We start from the raw sequence: 17,672 nt of genomic DNA on the forward strand, positions 1-17,672 counted from the left end.
TTTACCAAGTGCTGCAGTGATGAGGGTTCTCCATCCTCCTACCACAGTCTGTTCACTGCCTTACTTCCCCTACCCGAGATACGTTCGGGTGTTTTGCTGCAGATGAGCTCAAAAAAATTAACACATCAAATGATGAGGTCCCATTTTCTTCTCATACCATTCAGTGTACACAAGTGTGAAATTTGTCCTAGTTTCGAACCTGAAGCTTTTCAGAGACCCGGAAGGCTGATCACTGTGCATTTTGAGTGCTGAAAAAGAGCTTGTTTGTATGAAATTTTCATCTAAACTGTCATATGTTCTAATAACAGATATTATTTGTTCCCAGACAAACCTCTTTTATTTGGCTGGTGTCTGAAACATGTTTTTATAGTAATGGTAAATGTGGAAGACTAGATTATGCCTGGCAGTGTATGTTTATCATTGTTTACTAAAGCTGTGAATAAGCAGAATGATTGGGAAGCTTCGAAGTTGAAAATAGCATGTGGAACTTCCTCTCAAAACCTCACCATTCCTGCTGTTTGCAAATGTAGAGATCGTCATGCTGCTAAATGCCACTGTCACTTGAGAAATACCACTTCAGTGTCGGAAAGTGCCAAATCACCAAGCTGTTCATGCTCAGATGTTTTGTAAATTCAGTGTAATTAGATAAACCACTCCTGCTTCTGTATCTCTTGGAGGTACCAGACTTATCATGTCTGAGGAGAGCGACCTCCTGATGCATGTATCTGACATGGAAGCAGAAAACCTGTAGGAAGATCTTTTCTTCCTCTAGTACATTATTTCAAAGCAGGACACAGGGCAAACTGAACAGTCAGGAGGACGTTAATGAGATTCTCTTGTAGTGAGGCTGTCCAGTGATGGGATTGTACGTAAGACTGTCTTGTGAAGCGATAACCTACTACAGAGTCCGTGCTCACAGCATGGCAGATTTTTTCTGCAGGGATGTCAGGCTGGAAAACAGAAGTATGTACGGAATTTGTTCCCCTCCTTTAGAACAGCAGGATTCTAACCATTATGTGTTGCAGATAAAACACAGTGCAGAGCAGGATTCTGCTAGCTGGAAGCGGTCTGGCTTTATGAGACGATTACAGCTGAATGAAATGCCTACCCTCGTTGTCTGCTGTCTCCTTCCATCTGCAGCAAATCGTGTGATGGTCAAGTACATCTTCAGCATCTGATACTTCCCCTGTTATTCCTGGCTGTGATGAAATGAGGACACTCATTCTGGCCATCTGGTGATAATATTCCACATTTCTTCAGGGATGTCTTGGGTTGCAGATCAATGGAAAAAGCAAGCAGTAGTAGAGAAATTGCTCTTGCACTTTCTCAAAAGAACTAGTTACTGTGTTGTCTAGAATTTCTCCATCATTGCATCTTCATTTTGGAAGTAAATGTAATTGTTTGTTAAATAAGATCAATGATCTTTCTTGTATGCAGAAAGTAAGTTGCAATAATAACAATTTGCCGTGCACATTTTCATTTTGAATGGCCATTATAGTTTTCACATTGCCATGTATTTATTTATAAATATGAAATGAGATACTAATATTTAAATGTCCTATAATATATCTTCACTCTGGCTATAAGAAAGATCATCAGATTTGTTTTTTCTTCAAAGAAATATGCGTGTTAGGTTTTGTCATTCTTCAAATTATACAGTTTCAGCTCTTCCTTTTTTCTTTTTCTTTTCTATCTAGCAACAAAAGCCACAACTCTCTAATATATATATAATACATATTGTTTTAAAAAATCCTGTTTCCTCTTAACAGTATCAGCACTTTTTTTTTTCTAGGACTAGTTGTCCTAGATGTTGTTTATATTAAAAATACTGAATATATATAAAAGGGACAAAAGTCACACAACATTAAAGAAAAATAAATTCCCTTAATCCTAGGTGCTATCTACAGTCTTTAAAATTAAAAGTTGCTAAATTTCTTCTTTAAAAGGATGGCGATTCCACATCTCTTGACAGCTGGCTTGGTTGTTCATATGGCAACCATTTCTAGGCTGAGCAACTGTTACCACATGCAGTGCTGTTCCTTCCCCTCTAAAACTCTTACCTTTCTAGGTTCTCTTATTTGCATACACTGTGTGTGTGTTTTGTTGTGCGCAAAAGAAAAATACACGTTTGTAATTGATTAGTGTCTGGTAGGGTGTAATGAATCCTCCTGTGCCTTTAACACCTGTTACATTATCTCAGGAATATCTGTGAGATATTTCTGAGATCAGTAAATGAAGTACTACGCAATATATTCAGTAAGCGTTCACAAAAACCATTAGCTTTCCAGGATGGAGGAGCTGAGTGTCAGTATGAGGGTGGTTTTTTTTCATTTGTGCCCTATTCAAATTTTGGCTGTGCCAGGTCAGGAGAGATCCTGATTCTTCCTTTTTTTTTTTTTTTTCAGTGTTCAGTCCCAACAGTTTTGTTTAAGGTAATATTTCCTTAGTAAGGGCTGATGGAAGAAAGTCACTGTATGCACGTACAAAAATGAGCAACTAAAAGAGTTGTTGAAATTATACGAACTACATGAAAGAAAACACTGAAGAACATGGACTTTTTAAAATTGAAATTGATTTACTTCAAGTAGAACTGAGTGCCAAGGTATTTCTGTAACACACGTACTGTCTGTATTCAAACAAACCTAACTAATTTTTTCAATTCAGACTTCCTTTTAGCCACTTGGCAAATATTTTCCATCCTATTTTTATTTGTACTATAATCACCATGATTTTATATGCCAGTTGCATTAATCTGTGTGGCAATTGAAATTGAAGCACTTCCATTTATCATTTCTTTTTAATTCAGGTCTGCACAATTCTGCTTAGTGTTGGCTTTTATGTCAACTTTGGACAAATAGAGAAGGGAGGAAGGATGTGCCTGGCAAGAAGCAAACTTTTTTCTTCGTATGTTTTTGCATATGGTTCGTTTCAATGGCAAAACAGTAAATAGAATAACTGCATCAGAATGGTCTTTTAAATATAGCTCAAATCACTAGTGGGCTTAATTCCAGTTTTGTTTATAAATAAGTGTTACTAGTTGCATTTTTTAGGCAGAGCTCAAGTTCGTTCTCACTGGATTTAGCTGCGCTTCTGTAACTTCCTGGTGCCTTGGCAGCATCAAAAGGATTAACAGCAATATTGAAAACATGGAGGGGAGGGGGGCAGCAGGGGGGTAAAAATCCTGTTAAAATATCAAGTGCAAGACTTCTAAATTCTTTGAACTAGCTCTTTTTGGATTTTCATCCTCTGAGTCACAAGGGTTGTGGAAAGGAGTAGATTTAAAGGCTACTTTTATTTGGAGAAATACTGAATTTCAGACTGTAAACAAAAGTTGATCAGCATGAGCTGCAAGGGCTCTCCAGCCTCTCAGCTAGAGAGGGACTATCATTATAGCCACATATATTATGTTGAAAGGAAATGACTTAATATTTTCTATCAAAAAGTTAGCTTCCTCTATATAAAATGTCACTTGTCAAAAGCATCTTTTCCTCGTTTTGCACAATCTAATAGGAAACACCTTGTTCAAATGCATTCAGTTCTCTGTTTTCCATGTGTTAGCTGTTGAAAGGATAAGCTGTTGTCTACTGATAGGAGCAAAAGAGTAGTGGTAGGACATCCTGGTTTTTAATTATTGCTGTTAAAACTAATTCCTCATTGGCTTTGGGCAATTCGCTTTATCCCGTTTTATTTGATGTGCCATTTAATCCTTGAGCTGGGAAGGGCAGCAACAGTTAGTATTTCATCTGCTGGGATGAGTAAGAATTAAACCTGTAATGTGGTATTTGGGATTTTTTTCAACAATTTAGAACAGTTACCATCTATAAATTGTTACTATTGTATTGGTGTCTGTAAAGAATATATTCTGGTTCTGATTCTTGCTGTCTGTCCTCCTGTTAACTTTTCATTTCATGTTTAACTCTCCTTGAAGGCAAGGAGCTAGAATAAGGAGCATACTTCTAATGAACAGATAGATTCTGCAGAATCTATCTCCTCTTGAGATCCCTTATTTGTCTTATGCTTAAGGAAAGCCATTTCTCTTGTTTGGTTGCCAGAGGAAGACACAAGTTACGCCTTTCCCACTTTGTACAATTCATTAGTCTTCTAGACTGACTTTTTAAGGTGCGTGTATGCTAAAGGACAGACAGGCAGTACTTCTTAGCAGGACTGGTATGGCGGGAAATGGCTAACAAGTCCTTCGGGTAGCAAGCAGAAACTGCGTTGTCCTGAGTTTGCTTCTGCATTGCCCGTCTGGCTGCGGCTCGTCACCTCCATGTGCTTACGGGGAACTCCTAAAACATCCTGCTTGGAGACCCCCGGGCACCTGGCACACCGTCATCGTAACGCTCCCTTTCCAGTTTCCTTTACAGAGCACGTGTAGGTTGAAGTGGTATCTGAGGGCAGGTGTAGCTGCCCGTGTCTCGCCGCTCCTGTAGAACCAGTAGAGCAGTACTTGGTGGAGTGACCCAGGAACACCCGAGTGGAGAAGTAAACTCGTGCTAGTAAGGGGCAGACTACCCAAGTGATGTTTGTGCACTTCCTGGCACCTGTTGGCTTAGCAAAATTGATGTTGTGTTAAGGATTGTGCTTTAGAGATAAACTTTTCAGGAATACTAGCAGAAATAATTTTAGGACAAGTATAAAGGGCAGTCATGGAGAGTGACTAAAGCCTGTGAGCCCTCTCTGAAGCAGTGAAAAAAGAGAAGTGGACAATTAGGAAGAGTTAATGCTGGAAACTCTCTGCTGGCTGTGTGCCCAACAGCTAGCCAGAATAGATGGCTAGCAGCAGTTGCAGTAGCTGGAGTGCATGTGAGCACGGATAGCTTCTGTGCTGACCTCTACACCTCTACAGTCCTGTGCCCTTCCCTTTTGTTCCCTGCAAAATGTACGAATGGACAAAGAAGTTGAAGAAAATCCTGGAATTGACACCTTCTTTCCATTTCCTTAGATCAGCTCTGCATACACATTTGGCTTCAGAACAGTGTCTGAGTGAGTCCTTGGTGAAAGGAACATAAGAGTCATACCTTTTTCCCCCTCAGAATTAGTGAAATTGATTTTTAATATGAACATTTTAATTAAGAATTATTTTGTGCCTTGTACAAAAAGTAGATACAGGAGTTTTCGCTTCATGACGTGGCCTGTATCTTATTAAAGATCCCACCACTCACAGCCATAGAATTGTAGGATGGGTAAGGTTGAAAGGGACCTTTTCTAGTCCATCCCCCACCCTGACTTAAAGCAAGGTCAACTGGAGTGGGTTGCTCAGGACTGTGTCCAGTCGGGTTTTGAGCATCTCCAAGGATGGCAGCTCTACAACCTGTTCTGGGCAACCCCATTCCAGTTTTCAATTGCGCGTACAGGTGAAGCTTCTTTTTATGTTTAAGAAGTGTTCCTTATACGCAGCTTGTGTCCAGTGCCTCTCGTCCTTTCATTAGATACCACTGAGAAGAAACTGACTTGTCTTTACTTCCTCCTATCACATTTACATATGTTGATGAAATCTCCCCTGAGCCTTCAGGCCAAACAGTCACAGCTCCCTCAGCCTCACCTCCTCTGACGGATGCTCTAGTCCCTTAATCATCTCTTTGGCCCTGTCCTGGAGCTGCTTCAGTACATCCATGTATTTTTTCCATAGAGCCCTGAACTGTACCCAGCACTCCAGATTTGTCTCGCCAGCGCTGAGTAGGGAGGAAGGATCACCTCCCTTGACCTGCTCATCCTAATGTGACCCAAGATGCCATTGGCATTCTTTGTCATGAATGCACGTTGTTGGTTCATGGTCTGTTGCTGCCCACCAGAAGCCCAGGTGCCATTTCTGTAGGGCTGCTTTCCAGCGGGGTGGCCCTTGGTCTGGATCAGCACATGGGGCTGTTCCTTCCCAGGTGCAGGACTTTCCATTTTCCTTTGTCAAACTGCACGTAGTTCCTGTCAGTCCATTTCCTCCAGCCTGTTGAGGTCCCTGTGAATGGCAGCACAACCCTCTGGCGTATCATCCACAAACTTACCATGAGTTGACTTGTCACCGAGGTCGTTAATGAGGTTAATGAATAGTACTTAATGAATAGTCATTAATGACTAGTACTGGGCTCACTGTCAACTCCTGAGGATACACCACTCATGACAGGCCTCCAGCTGAACTTTATTTGGCTGATCACAGCCCTCTGGGCTCAGCCATCCAGCCCGTGTTCAGTTCACCTCACTGTCTGTTTATGTAGCCCGTACTTTGAATGCTTGTCTATAAGGGAGTTATGGGAAACAGTGTCAAAAGCCTTACTAAAGTCAAGGTAAACACCATACACCGTTCTCCCCTCAGCCACTGAACCAGTCATGTCATTGCAGAAGGTTAGTAAGTTAGTTAAGTGCTATTTACCCGTCATAAATCCATACTGAGTGCTCTCAATGACCTTCTTGTCCTTCACGTGTTTGAAAATGGTTTCCGGGATTACTTGCTACGTCATCTTCCAGGGATTGAGGTGAGAGCAAGCAGCCTGTAGCTCCGTGAATCCTCCTCCTAGTCCTTCTCTAAGATGAGTGAAATTTTCTTTCTTCTAGTCCTTTTAGCAACTGTAAAGGTTGCATAAGAATGCTTATCCTCTAAGGTATCTTTTCATTTTTCTGCAATTTGAATTATTCTAGCACGTAAAATGAAATGGTATCTTGCATATCTAGTAAGCATACATTTCAGTTATATCAGTTGTATATACTGGGGAAGAAAACCGAGGAAAGTTTGGTGAAACAGGTCTCCTAAAATGCCTTTTCCTTTGAAGGAAAGGATAGGAAGCTGCCTTAGGAAGCCTGTCAAAGCTCTTCTGTAATATAAGAGTGCTTGCCATTTTTTGGATTTCCTATTTAAAATATGTGAGATGAATCTAATTAGATGTATGTAATGGAATTATATTTCATTTATATAGTTGCTAAGTTAAACCAGCAGTAGTGCTGTGCTTCCAAAAGCTGAGGAAAGCAACCAACGCAATTACAGTTCTCTGTTAGGTTCCACATAACTCTGCTACTAAGAGTTATCCTTTTTTCCTGTAACTATGTGCCTAATTGCAGCATTGATTAGAGCTGCATGTTCACTAAAAGAGAAAATTGACCCCCGTTGAGAGTAGGTGGTGGATTAGGTTTTTTTTATTAACAAACCATCTGCTTGTGTGTGTACTGAAGACGTGTTGAATGTTCTCTTGAAAATAAAGTGACAATTTGAGTCAATAAACAGGTTTTACTTTCATCTAATTCTTGTACCATGGCAAACATGCAGATACTGTGACTGACAGAAATGAAAGTTCTGCTTCCATTCCTTCCTGTCTTGTTTTGTGTGGTGTTTTTTTTTTTCAGGCAAACTATGATCTTACACAATAAGAATACTTTTATTTTAGCCATGGATTTAAACAGAGGTGGTGGTTTTTGTTTATCTTTGTGTTTTCCTTGTTGCCTCAGTTATAACACCATGAGCACTGTTGTGAAGATCAGCTATGCTACTGGTCATTTAACTGGAACCAACTGTAACTGGATAAAAATACAAGTTCACAGATAGCTTTTAGTATGTAGTTAGGCTTTGTTTCAAAACTTATAATGGAGCAATGGGTTGGAAACTTATAATGGGGCAACTATTGGAAACAATTTCCCCATACCTTTAAATTATATTACTTAGCTAATGTGATTCTTTATTTTCTGGAATTAAGCACAAGCTTATTCATCTGTCATAATATGTATTATAAATGCTTCTTCTGGTTTTATATTTTAGGTCTAAAAATATCTGGAGGGGAATTAAGTGGTTCAACAAGTAACGCTCTAATGGATGACAGAGAATTTCCACCAAATGATCTACAAATAGACTCCAAAGACAATCTTCAAGATGACTATAGGGTGGAAAGTTTGGCTTCGTATTTGGTTTCTTCACCTGATGAAAATGAAAATCAACTTGACAATGATGGGAATGAGGTTCTGACCAGTAGTAGAACTGCTATGGGAAGACAGGATAAAGGTGAGCAGGACAGCATCAACAATAATGAGAATATGAACAGTGGAGGCTGTACCCCAAGCTGTAAGGAAAGTGAGACTGAAAGGACATCTGTAAAAGCCCATATGGACCCCCAGCTGGAGGAAAAGCCTGTTATAGAAAAGCAGCAAGGTGGAAAAAGAAGTCCAAGAAGCAAAAGAAGCTCCGGAAAAAAATCTAAAGGTACTTCCTAAAAAACATGTTTTTATTCTGTTTACTTAAAATAATAAAACTGTAGTTTTAATCTGTGAAGTGTTAAGAAAGTTACATTGTAAGTGCCACAGTAATTATTTTCATGTTCCACTAAAATATGTTTTAGCGTGTTAATAGTACTAAATCAGATTCAATTCTAGAAGTTTTCATTGTCTGTATTTGAATTAGTGAGCTATGTAACACATGGAACACATTGATGGAGGATGAGTAGAGGGAGGTGCACAGTTTCAGTATGGAAATTGGGCTGACTTCCAAATCAGAATGGCCAGAAATTCAGGCAGTATGTTTTGGTTTATTTTAGGTGTTGAAGTGCAAGATTTTGGTGTCTTGATATAGAGTCAAGATTTGACATCTTGGTATGAGTACCAACTATCTTGGTTTTGGCCTGTTGCCATCAGAATTTACTTAGGTTGTTTAAAGCTTGATACATAGTGCTAGGATTTGCATTTCAGGTAATGAGCCACTCAACAAATATGTTTCTCCCAATTTTTCATGTTACTTCTCCTTTATATCTTTTGGATCTGAATTCGATAAGGAAGATATAAAAGTTTATTACTTGTTCTTATTTGAGGTGTTTATTCCCTTTTTGAATGAGTAAGATTTGTCTGCATCATTATGCATATTAGGATTATGCCATAAATCATATATCTTATGTGTCATAGTGCTGCAAATACATTAATTAAAAGCAGTGTATTTCATCCCATTGGTATCTTTTTGAAACTTACTTGGAACAACTGAGTCACTCCTATTTTTTTTTTCCGTGTATTTTTTTCTTCTAAGGATTGAGAAGATGGGGAATTCGGCAGTTTAAAATAGGTAGTTTTAAAATACAATTTTCTTGCCAAAATTCTTCTATGGCCTAATTCTGCTAAACGATGATGATCTAAAGGGACTGCAAAATAGGTAAAGTGAAAGGAAGGAAGCTTGTGTTCCATATCTTGTACATACAGGCAAGATCTAGAAGAGAAAAAATATGTTTTCTAGTAAAGATTAGGGGATACTGAAATCTGTCATCATGAGGAGAATGATTTGTCCTTAAATAATGAAGAAAATCAGTGAGTATATCTTGCAATTGTAGATTTCATGTATAAGAAGATAAGAAAAGTAAAACAAAAGAGGGATTGGGAGAAGTAATTGAGGACTAGTAGTGGAATAATTTTTTTTAAAAAAAGTTAATGAAATGTAATATAGATCTGTGGACAGAAGTATCTGAAGTATGGTGAGAGGAAGAAATAAATAAATTTACCCCAAAACTGAAAGTTATACTTTGCCCATATTCTGTTTCCGCTAGTTTGTATTCTTGATGATGAATGCAATCAACAGATGCAGAAGTACCACAGAAACAGCTGTGCACAGTAGATGGCAGTTCTAAGGCAGAAAGCTGAAATAAAGAAAACTTCCTGAAAAACCTAGAGATGCAGAATACCGCAACAGGGAAGAATATCCTGCCTGCAAAGTTTTTTAAGGAGTTTTCTTGGGAATAAAAATAGAATCCATGTGAAGAAACTCTAACTACTTTATTAATAGAGAACCTTGATCGTTACAGTAGGAAGATCAAAACACAAAATTATATTTCCCATTGACTATGGGTTAATTTATGTTAAGCTTTCTAGTTATCATCGCATGGTGGTTCTCCTGTTTTCACACAGTGCAGTGACTGTCACAATTTCTTGATGTTGCAGATGTCTTTATTTTAGTGAGAACCTTCCTTTTATCATTTTTAACATCAGCTATTTTAACTAATTCTTGAGTATCCCTCTAGTGTCCCTCTACATAAAGAACCAAACTAGCTTTCTGTGCTTTATACCAATTCAGAGGGAGAATAGTCAAACACAGAGGAAAATCACTGAATGGGTGACAGCAGAGGGTCACGCAATCCAGTTAGAATCTCAGACTGAATACTTGCAGGGCATGTATTATGGTGATATTTTTTCATTTTTATTTTTAACTATTGAAAAATCATGGATGAGCTGGCTTTGACTCATAGATATAGAAGAGTGTTATGAATCGTCCTCTCTTTCTATATAAGCAAACCTGTTACTGTCGCTGTTAAATGTTAAATCTGGAAAAGCTGATGTTTGACTTAAATAACACATCTGTATCTAGTCGCTTGCTGGTATCTAAAATGAACTTGGAGTATGGAAACCTACCTTTTATTTTTTCGGGACTTGCTCAGCAGAAGATTGGTGATCGCTAGAGAAGTCCCTATTCCCCTCCGAACATATGTTTTTACTTCAGAAGAAAGCGAGTACTGCCACTTGCAGAGTGTTTGAAACCCTCTAAATACTTTCTTATGAAGTATAAACAACTACAAGTACTTGACTGTTATGTTTCTGTATATATTTGCAATGTGTAGGAGCTACAATTATCCTAGCTTCTACAATCAGTGGCAGAGATGCAGGAATTACTGTAGCAGTTGAAGATCCATCTTGTTGAATGTCCTGCCTCTGACAGTGGTCAGGAGAGGATTGCTAAATAAGAGTTCTAAGGACAAGGTGAAGAGAGATGTTTGATAGTGTCTTCTCCTTGCCACCAGAAATTGCCTGTTCAGGATCTCCCTGGGTGAGAATAGACAGAATCCAATGGCTTCCAGTGAATTTGCCGCCCGACTTTAGTTGTTTCTCCTATTCTTTTTGTATGCTAATAGTTTTGAATAAATATATCCGATAAGGAGGCCACTGGTGATCAAAGGTGTGATGTAACTATAAATGGACAAATTTAAACTTTAGTGATTATTCATCCTTGGATTCCTTGTAGTGAATCGTACTTGCTGTAGTGAGATAGAGATAGTGATTCATGGAGCATCATCTGCTTCAGTGTATTTTTATAAATGTGGATCTCAAATTATCCCCGTTCCCTGAAAATAATTTTGTCTTTTTCTGAAAGGTCATCCCTGGCATAATTGGTAACTTCATATTGTAAAATCACACTGTGTAATTCATGAACATAGTGTAGCATGGTGTCTTGCACTTGATTGCTTTTCCTGGTGTTAAATTCTGCAACACACACTTTTACTGTAATTATTCAACTTATTTCATGAAGTAGCGTAAAGGTGGGAGAGAAAGTGAAGCAGTTGGGATGGATTTGGTGTTGCAGCAAATTAAATACATGACTATAAACTGGTCACATTTTATGGAGAGCCAAGCAGAGTCATTTTACTTGTTTGCTGTGCTAAACAAGATTTTGAGCTTGCTCAGCTATAGTTTGATCTTTAACGATGTTCCCCCCAATACTCCTGTCTGTTTAAAAAAAAAAAAAAAAAAAAAAAAACTCTTAAAAAGGAGGTATTTTCAAAATACTTAAATACTTTGGGGGGGGGTTATGGTTCTTGAATGACTCAGTCTGAACCAGCTTCCTGGTACTGAGTACCAAAAATGTTTAAAAAAAAAAAAAATTAGAAATGTTCTGTACTAGAAACTTCTGCTACTGGTGAGAGATAAAACTAACGTTAATTGGTAGCAAATACTACACACTTGCACATCTGACATTTTCAAGCAGGTGGCAAGAGCATCTTAATTTCATATACTGGAAGTACTGACAAAAGCATAAGTGAGACGTGGAAAAATGCATTTGTTGCTTCCATTCAGAAGGTCTGTCAAAGTTGGAATTTTGTTCAGACATGGGGCTGCTTCGGTGAACTTTTAGAAAACTTACGAGAAAGTTTGCATCACCCCTTGTCTTAGGAATTGTTGGCACTCCCAGTTGGGCGCAGAAGATGTCAGTTAAAAACTTTGTGAGTCTGGCAGGTCAGGGACTTGAACTTAGGTATTTGCCATATTCCAAATGAGTGCTCTCACCATCGAAGAGGTGATATCTTCTGTTTCGTTGTGTTTTTTTGGTTGGTTTGTTTTTCTCCACATTCCTTTTCACAAAGGATTTTAGTTCCACTCTAGTATGGAACAAAGTGTGCTTTTCAGTATTTATGTTTTGCAAAGTGAAACTATTTCTTTAAGTTCATATTTCTTTAAATATTTCTTTATTTCTGATATTTCTTTAAATATCAGACATATACATAAGATATCTGTCTTTTGTCATTGTTTTTTTTTTTTTTTTCAAATCTGCTTTAGACAGAAAGATTGAGTTCCATGAAAAAGTGGTGTGTGTCCGTTTTAAGAATATGGAGAATAAATAGGTAAAGTGGGATCTTGCCCCATAAAACTTTTATGGTAAAATTATATTCCTAAGTGTTACTGCCACGAGAAACGTTCTTGGTTTTGTTGTTACTAAGGCACAAATGCTGTCCTGGGTTTAGAATTATCCTGAATGGCTCTGATGTGTTGCTTCAACTTCAGTGTAGTAAGTTGAGGGCAGAATTGGATTCCCAGTGGGTGACAGCTCAACTATATATAGGAACAATATGCAGTGTATAAACTATGTATTAGAGCAGTGGTACCAAAATAACATTAAACTGAAGTTGTTTGTTTTTTTGTGATAGTTGCCATTGTGCATGTTTCGTGTTTTGATGTGACGGGTGTTTATTAACTCCTTAATCAAGTGCAGTTTGAAGTGACTTCTTTTTTTTCCAGAGAGAGGTTTGCTAAAACACGTGGACCCTCTTTTCTTATTTCATGACCGTGTGCTGAACAGAAACTTGTCTCTTTAAATACAGCCTTCAGTCTATCTCTAAAAACACCTTCTTGTTTGCATCTTGCATGCATTTATGCCTCCTGTTGCTTTTGGCACACAGTAAGTGCAAATAAATACTGGAAAAGCAGAGATGTACATTAATATTGAAAAAGCAATATTAAATTACACCCATATTTTGTCTGGCAATAAGCCCTGCAGAAACAGCCACCCACAGAGATTATTAGTGCTCCTGACCTGGATAATTTACAATAGAGAGTTTGTAAATAACCAAAAATAGAACGGTAGAGCCTTCAGCAGACAAGTCAATGCCTTTCTTAAGCCTGAAATCTCAAACCTGAATCATCACTGTAGGGTTTCAGTGAACACAAGGGAGTCTGAAACAGCTGAGTGCTCGAGCTGCCGAAACAGCACAAGAGCGATGGTTACAAAAAGAGATGCTTGTTGTTGGGAATAGGTTAGCTTGACACAGTGTCCCCATGTATCCTGCTTTTAACTGATAACATGATTTCCAGAAAATGGGTGTAGTTCAGGAATAACATACTCATCATAACTTGAGTTTATAAAAGTTTATTCTGCACTTCTCAGCGTCTTGGTGTATGTATCATCTATACAAGTTGCTTTTTATATGTTGTCTAATTAATTGTGAAGATAACTTCAATAAATTTTTAATTTCACAAACATATTTGGTGACTAAAAATAGCTATGGAGCTGTGAGTGGCTTTTTTTTTTCTTTATTTACTTTTTTGTTATATTTGTTATACTTTTTTATAAAAAAAAAAAAACAACTGTCCTATAAATGTATCAAATTCAGTGCATTTTTATGAAAAGAAATTGTTCATGAATTGGAGGAATCAACTATAGTTGATTCCGGGTAAGCACCTACTCTCTTGTGCTGGTTTAATAAACACAAGATTGGTGCATAGTCCATTCAGCTTGCCTCACCTTCTCTACCTCACAAGTCTCTATCCTGTCCCCACTCGTATTTCTTTTCTCCTAGGCGAAGAGTCCAGATGTAATAGTTTTTCCTGATGCACCCTAACTCCTAATTTACTCTGAGATTTTTGATCCTTTCAGTTGTTCTCTGTACTTGCTGTTAATCCTGTATACCAGTCTTGAGATAAGAGTTGGGAACTGTGCTGCCAAAATGCTGGCAGTGCAAGTCAGCAAAATTGTATCTTCTGTTTTGTTCTCAGCAGCCTTTCTGGTTGTGTCCAATGTTTTGTTGTTTTTTGTTTTGGCACATGCTGCACATAGGCTGATGATTCCACAGAGCTGCCAACAATGACTCCAAGGTCTTTCCTGACTTTTTTTCATCTGGTTATGAAACTGGAATTTTACAGGCAACAGTTTAGATAATTTTCATAGATTTATTAATTTTACCTACTCTGCATCTCATCTGCCACCTTTTTGCCTGCTCAAGTTTTTGAGGTCCTTCTGAACTTCATCACCTTGGCTCCAAAGACGTTAGTATCATTTGCACAGTTTGAGATTTCATCGACCATCTTTGGCTTGGAGAAGGAAGTAAAGATACTGAGTAAAAATGGTCCGTGATAGTCCCTGTCACCCTGGAGTATCCCACCACTGACTTTTTTCCATTTTCAAAAGGAACCATCAAGCCCTACCTTTGCTTCCAGTCCTTTAAGAACCTCTCCTCCGATGTGCTGGCAACTTTTCATTTTTAGAAGAAAACAGGGATTTGCACCCAGAAATTTTTTTCCTGTAGTATTTTTACGCTGTTACACTTTACATGGTCTTTCACCATGCCAGTCCTTCACGGGCATGCCCACCTTTTTTACTTCTCTAAAAATTGTAGGCAGGCAACAGTGAGCTGGGAAGGAGTGTACCATGTGGGTCCTGGTTTTCTGCCTAGCACGAAGTTCTGGTGGTTCAATTCAGTTCACGCTTCCTTGTGTCGTTGGTACCAACAGGGATGACGGCTAATGGCTCATCTCCTGGACTCCCAAATAAATAGTCTGGCTACTTAGGGGCGTTTTCCTTTCCACCCAGCAGTACGATCCTCCTGCGTGTCTGTCTTCCACAGTAGAATTCCCACTGTCATCATCTACTTCTTTCTGTCCTTTAAGATCCTGTCATCACCATGAGGAGATGCTGTGTTATCCTCTGAAGAAGGTTAAATTCACTTTCTCAGCAGGAACCTTTCCTTCTTTGGGGCTTCTCCCTCTACAAGCTCCTCAGCAGGCATGAAGAAACAGACCAAGAACCTCATTCACATTCTCCTGGCCTACCCAAGACAGCCACTCCGTGCATCCTCAGTTGGTCCCAGCAAACTCACAGGTGCTCTCCTGGCATAGGTGGCCACCACCAGAACCCCTGCTCATCACACAAACTGCTCCCTGCCTATCTGCCATGTGCTATTTATTTGTTCTTCTTTTGTCCCTTCTGAGCAAAACTGTGTTGCAAAAACTGTAACATCAGTCACAACACTGTTTTTTAGGTCATCCTGGTCTCCTCTAATCACTCAATCAAACAGTTTAGACTAGGTGTTTTTTCATCCCACATTAAAATTGGATCCCAGTTAGTAGTGTACAAAAATAGCTGTTGTGTGTCTGTCGTTTCAGGTAGGTGAGCTGACATTGAGACAGACCTATTGCAACTAGTTTTGACAAGACTGATAGTTTATTTACTTGCAGGAATGTTATTTCAGATCCTAGCTTTTTATTCCCAGCTACTGTATTGAAATTTCCTAAAAATGCGGCTTGACATTTTGAATTCTAACCTAAATACTTGTTCTTTTCAAAGGAGTTCCTTCAGTGGGAACCACAGCAATCAAGGAGGAAAATACTCTTGTTACACATACAGATTCAGTGCATGCTGAAGGTGCTGTTGAAGCAAGTGAAAATTCTCACCAAAAAGAACAAAACCAAACGTTGCAGTCCCTTTTCTCTTTGCTCCGTGAAGAGGTTGAGCAGATGGATTCAAAGATACTGCCCCTGTGTCTGCATCAGGTACTATCATTCTGGGTTGTTGCACACAGCTTTGTGATTTGAGACTTTTTCTCATTAGGAAAAAGGTTCATTAATTCAACATATGTCAATATTCATATCTGGACAGAATAATTTGAAGTTTCTATATATAACAGAGGGTCATGGCAGATATCTCCTAATATATGTTAAATGACAAGTTACCTTGAAAGTATATTCTGCAGTTAATTGAAACTTAAGGGTAAGTTTTCTGATATCTTACACACTTGAAAACAAACTTGCTTTTCTGTGGAAGAGTTTTTGACAATATTAATTTTTTCCCCAGTCAATGAAGTCCTAGAGTGGGTTGGGAAGATTTAGGAAAATAACTCTTCAAAATACCTGAAATATGTTTTGTAGGACACTGGTGTAAATAGAAGACTGCTGATGTTTAAATTATATTTTATATCTGTAATTATTTTTACTGTTGCAGACTTCTTTCTAGCATGAACTTCATGCGTGAATGCTGAGATTCACGCTTCCCGAGTATCTACAGAACAGTCACCACATGTGCAACACCAACGGAAATACTGTGTGATTTGAAAAGCAATCTTTTTTTTTTTTTTTTTTTTTTTTACTAACTGGCAAAGTATGTTTTTCTGTTGGAAGATCATGGTGCAAAATGAGTATGTGTCTAGAACTTGGTTCGCTATTAATACATAGTTTGATTCTGTCAGACTGAGAATGGACTGGACAGCATTTTGTTTGGCTACAGCCTCTCACGGGCTAGAGAGAGACGTGAGACAGTGTCTGTTTTGACTTAGTTACGTGATCCTTACTGCAGAAATTTGGGTGACTGTAATATTTAAAGCTTCTTCCCTATGATGACGCTCCTGCATCCTTGTTCTCTTTGATGTGGATAAGAGATGGTTTGAGAGTGTTCTCTTTCATATCACAAATCTTAGATACTTCACATTTGATATAGTGTTGGTTGTTTTTTTTAAATACTTGTGTTTAAGTGAAGTTATTTTTATGTTGTTCCTTAACTTATTTGAAACTTAGCATTAGGGTTAACCATTTGTACTTGTAGCCATGTTTAATTTGGTGTTTGTCCATGAGTCAGTAGAAAGGTCTCCTTTGGAAAACAATACAGTTAGGGCAAGAATTTCAAAACACTTCACAAACATTAAGGAGTGTCACTGACCACAATGGAGATGAAATCTGTTCACAGCTTTGTAGATGAGGAAGCCAAACCCTAAAGGGAACAACCTTTTCAAAGTCATACAGGAACTGCAACAGAACTGAAAACAGAATCTGAGTTTCTAGACTCAAAACATGTTAACCACATACCTTCTCTTTCTTTCTAAGACATATTCAGCATTTTGTATTGGAATGTGTGAAAGACATGTTTTTATTTCTGAGGTTTATATTTTTTGTTGTTTTATTCTGTTTAGAAGCAAATCCATCAGTGTTCATCAGCTTTCTTGGAAAGTCTACCCAGTTTTCTGGCAAGCACAAATAAGTTTTTGCTGTTGGAAATCTCAAAGATTCCTCTCTTGTCAAGAGAGGAATGGAAAGAAATACGTTTCAGTTACCAGCTTAGTTTCCCTATATAGCTTTAAACCTTTTCCTTTCCAGAATATCAGCTCTATCTTTTCTGTAGTATTCCCCATCAACAACTCAGAGACAAAGCAAAATTTAGATTCTGCTTAAAAACACTCTTATTTTTCCGAATGTCTTTGGATACTGCTTTCTCTCAGCTGGTTGCCTAGACTCTAATAAAGTGGTGCCTTTGCCATTTTAGTCCAAGAGTTAGTCCTTTATATCGGTTCTGAGAAAGGAGCGGGGGGAAAAAAAAAGGCAACAACAAAAGATAACTTTACTTGATTAACAGAAGAAATGGTTTCCTAACTGGGAACTTGACTTTTCTTCATGAAGTTCTTGCCACCTCCATG

At 38.3% G+C, this 17,672-nt stretch overlaps 1 protein-coding gene across 13 annotated transcripts in view; it reads left to right on the forward strand.

Annotated features, from left to right (window-relative positions):
* The first annotated feature begins 507 nt into the window (after positions 1 to 507).
* The window catches only part of CNST (consortin, connexin sorting protein), a 48,791-nt gene continuing 31,626 nt past the window's right edge, over positions 508 to 17,672 (forward strand). For 2 of the 13 annotated variants that reach the window (XM_050710161.1, XM_050710165.1), the window contains exons 1-3: positions 3,709 to 3,755; positions 7,742 to 8,179; positions 15,557 to 15,762. In XM_050710161.1, the coding sequence (XP_050566118.1) occupies positions 3,752 to 3,755; positions 7,742 to 8,179; positions 15,557 to 15,762 (648 nt within the window). In that variant the 5' untranslated portion in view covers positions 3,709 to 3,751. Of the gene's footprint in view, positions 964 to 3,708; positions 3,756 to 7,253; positions 7,392 to 7,526; positions 7,538 to 7,741; positions 8,180 to 15,556; positions 15,763 to 17,672 lie in introns of those variants that run through there. The other 11 variants (XM_050710162.1, XM_050710167.1, XM_050710163.1 and 8 more) reach the window with 11 other exon arrangements.

Source organism: Cygnus atratus, chromosome 3 (genome assembly GCF_013377495.2).
Source record: "Cygnus atratus isolate AKBS03 ecotype Queensland, Australia chromosome 3, CAtr_DNAZoo_HiC_assembly, whole genome shotgun sequence".
In the NCBI taxonomy this organism is placed as follows: Eukaryota; Metazoa; Chordata; class Aves; order Anseriformes; family Anatidae; genus Cygnus; species Cygnus atratus.